This window comes from Homarus americanus, unplaced genomic scaffold, assembly GCF_018991925.1.
Source record: "Homarus americanus isolate GMGI-L3 unplaced genomic scaffold, GMGI_Hamer_2.0 scaffold8837, whole genome shotgun sequence".
Taxonomy (NCBI): Eukaryota; Metazoa; Arthropoda; class Malacostraca; order Decapoda; family Nephropidae; genus Homarus; species Homarus americanus.
The window spans coordinates 20944-29157 of NW_024728807.1; the positions used below are offsets into that span (position 1 = coordinate 20944).

The following is an 8214-nucleotide window of genomic DNA, read 5'->3' on the forward strand; positions in this document are numbered from 1 at the left end:
AAACATTTTAAGTAAAATTTACGTTAACCAAATTTTTGTTAGTTAACCGAAATGAAGATTCTTATGGAAGGTAATTTGTTAACAGAAATTTTGTTAACCGAGGGACCACTGTATAAAGGTTTTATGTACACAAGAATATAATTTTTCCTTCGTTTAACAAAATAACTCTTGAATCAAACTTAAGCATAAATGAAAGGGGAGGGGTAAGAGGGTGGGGTGATTTACCTGTGATCTGTCAGCGTAGTAAGTGTCCTATAACGAGTCACGGCAGCTTGAAATTTTATAGCAAATAGTCGTACTTGTTCTAAGCTTGATATCAACACCTGAACTTGCACCTCTGAGCTGAAAAGGAAGAGAATGTATATTATTAATATTCTCTTACAGGTCTGTCTCATTGTAAATAGTTTCACTCAAAAGTAGTTCCATCTGTTAAAAATTTTTCTTTTAACACCCAACTATTGTATCTCTCTATATGGGACATCACTCACACCTGAATGGTGAACATGAATATTATAAACTCTGGACATTTTCTTTTCCACCTGCCTGAGAAACCTAGTGATAGCTGTTTGGATGACCCTCCCTAGGCTCACCACCACAAACCATAACTAATGCAGCAGAGACCAGGGATGGGCAATAGCTTTATTGACCCAGTTATCATATCCCATCAGGCATGATGAAGCAAAGTCTTATGACTGGATGCCATTCCAACACCAACCCACAGGTCTCCTTGGTCTAGACCAGGGATGCGCAACCTGCAGCCCTTAGGCAAACACTATTGCAGCCCTTGGTATCTTATTAAAAGAAATTAATAAATAAAATATGAAATACAGCATGCCCTGACAATTAGCGGTCCTCAATTATTCGCGGAAGACACCCTGGATGTACCCAAGAATGTCTGCTGGTAGTTTTAAAGGTGCTGGCATTTTCGTGGCTGGGACAGGGAGCCACTCATTCTAGAGACAGTAACAAGGAGTTGACTTGAGGGTTGACTCTAAAAATTTTTCTACATTTCGATACATTTTGTTGTCTTGTTTCTGATTATTTGTGAGAGGATTTTCCCATTATTATTTATTTGTACGTGTTTTGTGTGTGTGTGTTTCTACACACACACACACATATATTTACAATACAGGTAAAAGAAATAATTGTCCTAGGAAAACACATAAAGGATATACATTTCTTTGTAGCAGTAAATGTACACCCCTTTGGTCAGCAAATGTTATTCGCAGATTTGGCTATTCGCAGCCATTTTGAAACCCAAACCCATGCAAATTTTAAGGGCATGCTGTAGATATAAAAAGACTCTGACCTAAGACTTGAAAATCATTACTGGCTGTATTCAGTTAAACTAAACTACAAAGCTTATTTCTCACTGATTTTGATAATTGTAAATTTATTGTAATTTTAAGTTGACAGTGACAGTGCTCAAAAACTATGTCAAATGCAGTGAAGATATTTGAAAACATCAGTTTGAATTACATGACAGTGTGATGTAGAGTTAGTGGTTTATCAAGTAATGTGTTAAAGCAGCTAGAAGAGAAAGCTAATGAATTTGTGTCCTTTTCTGTAGCAGCCAAATCTACTGGCAAGACATCAACAGTTCAGCTATTAATATTTCATACAGTATGTGGTGTAACTGATCACTTTACTATTCATGAAGAACTTGATCACAGTTCACTGAATTAGCTCTATTGAGTTAATATGGATAAACTAGTTGATACAGTACAACAACTAATGGTACACATACTGGTATGATCCCACTGTTCACTCAAACACCTTGGTCAGCATAAAAATGAACTGATACAGTTTTACTGCATTACACTCATACATCTACAATTTTTTTGTAGAAAAAGACTAGAACTTTGAAAATATGATGGAAGTTGTAGTTTCAACTGTCAAATTTTTAAAATCACAAGCCTTGAATGATAGCCAGTTCAAGCTGTTTCTAAAAGATATTGAAGCTGAGTACATTTTGTTCATAAGTCATGTGGTTTAGTCCTGTGAAATACACTGCAATGATTCATTAACCTCTTGGATGAAATGATCATAATTCTCAATGAAAAGGGAAAAGCAACTCCAGAGCTGGTGGAGTGGCTCTGCAATCTGGCATTTCTTGTTGTTATCACCAGTCATTTAAATAACTTGAATGCCAAACATCAAGGATGTAACCAGCTTGTTTCACAACTTGCAAACAGCATTTGAATAAAAGCTCAGGCTGTTTCAGGCACAACTCATTAAAGGTGAGTTGAGACATACAGTACTTCATGCAAAGTTTATGGAAAGGAACATTCAATTTCTACAAGTGTTTGCCTCAAGATCAGTGTCCATATTTGTAACAGAAGGTTGCTATTAAAGTTAGTTTATTTAGCTCCATTTACTTCGGTCTATTAAATCTCAACAAGTCAAAGATCCGAAGTACAGTACAATGAATGACAAGAATCTGCACTCCATTTTGTGACTGGTAATCATGAAGTTAGATCCCAACATGAAGAAGCTCATCTCACATAATAAGCCCAAAGAAACTTTCCAAGTTTCACTGTAATAACTTAGTTGTGAGAAAACACATACATTAACCAACATCTGTTGTATGACATATACTGCCAACAGCCTATTGATGGTTAGCAAAAGTATTTATAATACATTTGAATAAAATTTTTAAATGTATGACTTAATTATCTAATTACGAGGACCTGCCTAAATTTTAGCCCCAGCTTAGGAGTCCGTCTTCTGATGTAGCCCCAATCCCGAAAGGTTGTGCATCCCTGATCTAGACCAATGGCTTAGTGAGCACACTGCACAAGCCACCAAGCTACAGGCTCAGCTTTAAAATTTGGAATTTGGAATCAATTCTTCATTTTTGTGCCACTTGAACCTCATCCCACTAGGTATAGTGAACCCCCAAAGATTCGGACCTGGTAAATCTGGATTTCGGAAGATTCAGACAAAATTTTGGGGTTCATGGGGCTAAGAAGTCTCCCTAAAAGGCATTCCCAAAACAGAGCAAAGATCATCTTAGGACACAGGTGGCAGAGGTTGGAAACATAAACAGAGTTGACAATTGTTGTTTGTGGGAATATTATATCATTCACTCTCGTATTGATACAATGTTTCTTATTATGTTATCATAGGTAAGTGCATGGTTTATATAATTTGTTTATCACTGTGCCGTCACCGTTTTCAAATTAGACTACGAGATATGTATTCTCCCATAAATTATTTTGATCGTCTGGCAGGCAATAGGAGTGAGTAAGGGGCGTCAGTAACTGCTAGTTAGAGTCCTCTGCTGTTGTAACTCTCCCCACTCCCTGACATATTTAACTATTTTTACTGTTATTATTAAGTTTACTGATATAATAGTGCTTAATAGTGATTAATCATGGCTACTGGGCCAAGCTGTGTGGTGTTATGGTTGTTTTAGTTCAATCCAGAATGCGACATCTAGCTTTATACCTATGTATGTATATGCCTTGCATTAACTACGCCAGGCCAACATACAGGCAATTAAAACATCTAATAATTACTAAAATATGTGATATCAGGAGGACACATCGCTACATGGCATTTAATTGCAATTCTCAAAACCCCTCCGCATGCATTGTTACTGTCATCTTCTTGCCTGGTGAATCAGCTATGCGCACAAGGAAAAGCCGCTAATTTCTGTTGTAATAGCTAAAATATAAGCGCCACAAGGATTTTACTTTTGGTATTTATACATCTTAGCACGTTGAGGAAATTGAGTGACTTTTATTTTGATTGTCTCTCAGATATTGTGCTTGGGTTAATTTTTTATACGGTCTGGTCAAGCATGGAGTAAGGGCAAACACGAGTTAGCTGGCTCAGTGACGGAGAAGGAGGAGAGCACAGAGTGTAGGGGGTGGGGGCGTTGCTAAGGAATTGGTGTTCCAGCTGGTCTCCATTGTTATGATGAAGCAGGGAGTGTATGCAGATGCTGACTGTGTTAAACTTTCATTTGGCTTTTATTTACTGATTTAGCAATACAGCATTTTTTGGTAACTTATTTATTGGTATTATTTTTATTAATTCCTCACATTTCCTGGTATTGTACATATTATTTTAAGAAAATTATGGCTACAGGAAGAAAATACACACAAAAGTTTTTCTTAAATACTCTGTGCTAAAATGGGGGAGGTGATTTATATGCCTTAAAATTTGATACTGTATTTTTAGTGATTTTTATATAATTATTTATCATTTTTATACATTCAGTAAATTTGCCGGAAGATGCGGACAATTGGCTTTTTTGGACAGGTGGTCCCCCCTTTTAGTCCAGATCTTTGAGGGTTCACTGTATATTACAGTGAAGTCAGAAACAAGATTACACACAAACACACTTTTCATTTGCCGTTGCTTGTAATGCTGTATCATAGCTGGTTATGTCTCAATACTTAACACTGTACAATACCCTGTAAATAAATTTTTGACAATTTCAGGTTGTGGCACAAACATAAGCCACATGGTTGCTACTGGCTGATTCTATAAACAGACTATTCCTTAGGATAGTTCTCAGTAAGATCTGTCAGGCATACAGTTCAATGAATATGCTTTGCAATCCAAATTTTTAAATGCAAACTCACTCTGTTTTACTAAAAATTTAAATAATCCTCATAAACCCTAAAATGGTACAATAAGCAGGCAGTGCTCTGCTCAGTATTAGTTACTCTGTTTTATCAAGGCTCCACACATCTTCACTCCTGTTGTAAGAGATGATGTATGAGATATAACTTGAGTTGCATCAGTCATTGCATCTCATTTATAAATGATTCACTGGGTTATACCAAGTTACCTGATGGTCGCAGCTACATCAAGGTTTTGACGTATCATGTCATGTATTAGTTGTGGAAGTTCTGTCTTGTAGTGTGAGTCAGCATCTTGTTGTGGGGGTTCAGAACGATACCATTCTTTCTCCTCAATTTCTAAAGCCTTACTCATCCAGGAATCATAATTGTTATTTACATTCTGTAAAGAAAAATATAATGAATTAATATAGAAATAAACTACTAAACTTGTGTTTCATTATCATAACATTCCATCTCTCAATAAAATGAAGGATCGTTCTTGAAATCCTATTTTATACCAGTCAGGACAGAGCAACTTTCTATATGCTTAATAAGCTAATAGACCATAATCTTTGGCCACAACTGTGACTGGGATACTGTACACCTAAACCTGGATATAAGAAGTCTAAACTCCAGAGTTATTATTGTATTCAGTACCGCACATCACACTGAACATATATAAAAATAAAAGAAAATAACTGACCTCGAGATACTTGGATATAAGATCTTCCAGTGTCTTATTATCCAGAAGCGGTCCAAGCTTGACCACGTTGATGTTAAGCGACGGGTAACCCATCAGCTCCTTCCCACCATACACGTTGAGGACCCAGGACAGTAATGACACGTACTCGTTATCTTCCAGCCCCCCTTCTATTATTTCTACAAACTGAAAAAAATAGTAACAATGTATTCAGATATCCCAGGTTTACGATCTCCTGATCTGCAATATTTCTCTTGAACGATGGAGATGTTTTAAGACCATCTCCCGAGTTATGAAAATTTTTTTTGGCATAAATGATGGCAATCGTCCGACCAAACTCGCTGACATGCGATTACACTGTATGTACAGATATCTCTTGTTTAACAATTGGGATGCATTCCTGAAAACCCATCATTCATGCAAAATGATTGATAAATGAGGGATAACAAGAAATTACAGCACGCCCTAACATTTCGCGTATTTTTAATTAAATGAGACCTCGATTATTCACGGATTACACCCTGGATGTATCCAAGAATGTCTAAGGGAAGTTTTAAAGTTGCTGGCATTTTTGCAGCTGGGACAAGGAGCCATTGATTTCCAGAGACAGTAATCACACACACACACGCGCACGCACGCACGCACGCACGCGCACACACACACACACACACACACACACACACACACCACACCAGACTACTCATCGCTCCAAAGCACCCTGGACAGGCTACAGGCATGGACTACGGAGAACAAGGTCACCATCAACCACACCAAAACCGTAGTCATGCACATCAATACCATACCACCACTCCAGTGCAAGCCCCAGCAGTCACAGTGGGTGCCCATCCTCTCGCTGGTGCAGTCTGCCAAACTCCTGGGTGTAACTATAGACAACAAACTTGACGGGCCCATGTAAATAACACAGTCAAGGCAGCCTCATTGCCGTCTCTACATGCTCGACGACTTAGGTCATTGGGACCACACCATAGCTGAGGACCATCTACAAGCCTTTATTCTCCCCAAACTTACATGTCGTCACCACCTGGTGAGTCTTCTCTCAACTCCACCACAACGTCAGCTAGAGAAGGTACAGAAAGGGCCTGCAGAATCATAGTGGTAGCAGAATACTCCGGCTACACCAGCGGCTCTCTCCACCCTGGAAATGCCATCTCAGTGACCTCCACCACCAAGCACTGGAAGGTTTGGCAGTGGACTACTGCATCACCCTCGTCATCATACCTCCTGCCGCAGCCCCCCCACCCAACTTCGCGCAGTCCGCCACTACAACAAAATTCAGCCCATAAGAGCCGCGCGATAGATATAAGAACAGCACCATCCCATTAATTGTTAAAATAATAAACAACTCCTGATTTATGTATTGTACAGCCCTGTAAATGTGTTCAATGCATATTATATCATATGTCTAAATCAAATGTATGCCTGTATATTTTCAGCCACGGCTGCAACTCTTAATAAACCGTTTATTATTACTATTATTATTACACACACACACACACAAAATACAGGTAAAAGAAACAATTGTCCTAACATTAAACACATAAAGGGATTAAATTTTTGCACAGGAGTAAAATGTATCCCCCTCCCCCCCAGGTTAGCAAATGTTATTTGCAGATTTGGCTATTCACGGCCATTTTGAGAACCCTAACCTCTGCATATTTTTAAGGCATGCTGTACAGATATATCTAAATGGGGATAACGGGGAATAATATCCATAGAGATGGCACATAATTGTATAGCAGTCTCTGAATGCTCCAGTAGCACTCAGAGCAGGAGGCTGAGCTGTGAGCTATGTTATTGTTCAACTCATAATTTATTCAGTTACATGCATACACAATCGTTCATACATAATGTGAAAAAAAATACCATAAGATAAAAAACATAAGGAGATTTTAAAATTTCTTCGTGGGCTGGGTTAGTGTGTGATCTTGGGAGGCGGGGAGCTGGAGGGAGGGTGAAACATGAAGATCTCATCACTCCTTACTAGGCCAAGCTGTGAGCTACGTTATTGTTCTTTTGTTCAACACAGAATCCGACGCTCAGCATGTTACCTAGCTATGTTAATTCCTAGCTAACTTCGCCAGGCCAACATACACGCCAATTAAAACATCTATTAATTACTTAATAAGTAATATTAGGAGGACACGTCGTTACCTGGCATTTAATTGCAATTCTCAAAACCCCTCCTCCCCCCCCATCATACTCATCACAACCTTCATCTTCTTGCCTGGCGATTCAGCTGTCAATACACACAAAAGAAGGCTCCGTGAATTTGTGTTGTAATTGCTGAAATCTAAGACCACGAGGATTTTATATACGGTATTTATACTTATTAGCACAGTGAGGTAAGTGACTTGTATTTTGTTTATGTCTCTCAATTATTGTATTTGGGACAATTTCTTATATGATCTCTGGTCAGCATCATGGCGACCACAACCGTCTATGAAGTCCCAGATCGTTTGTGATTCCTTGCCCTTGAGTCACTCAGTGAATGTCGCTGCACCCTCCCGGGCTTGTCTTCACTGAAAGACATCTTGGGATATATATGTTTATATATAAATATATATGTACACTGTTTCCGGTTTTCTTTGTCCCAATTATTCACGTGCTAGTATGAATGCCATGACTGTCTCTCTTCCTACTCTTATGTTCGTTCTACAAAAACCTTTGGGCTTCGCCCTCGGTTTCTAATTGCACTCAGCAAAGACCAGAGTTGAGTTTCTTTTTCATAACTATATTTTATTGATGTCCTCAGTAGCGGGTTCAGCTTCCAGGGGAACTTTAGCGAGGCTGCTAGACTGGCGTTCCTTCGAATGCTGACCTTCGGTCTTCTAGCAATCTAGAGTTATGTTGAAATGGACTTTACATCCTTATATGGGTTATAAGAAAACAATTCAGGAAGAATTCTCAACCCAATAA

General features: G+C 38.6%; 1 protein-coding gene across 1 annotated transcript; it reads right to left on the bottom strand.

Annotated features, from left to right (window-relative positions):
• Window positions 1-201: 201 nt before the first annotated feature.
• Window positions 202-5483, bottom strand: LOC121866234 (exocyst complex component 3-like). Its single transcript, XM_042365846.1, has 3 exons — window positions 5281-5483; window positions 4805-4977; window positions 202-342 (listed from the first exon to the last, which is right to left on the bottom strand). Exons 1-3 carry the CDS (start codon window positions 5371-5373, stop codon window positions 222-224), a joined length of 387 nt encoding a protein of 128 aa, XP_042221780.1. The 5' UTR covers window positions 5374-5483; the 3' UTR covers window positions 202-221.
• Between the last annotated feature and the right edge of the window lie 2731 nt (window positions 5484-8214).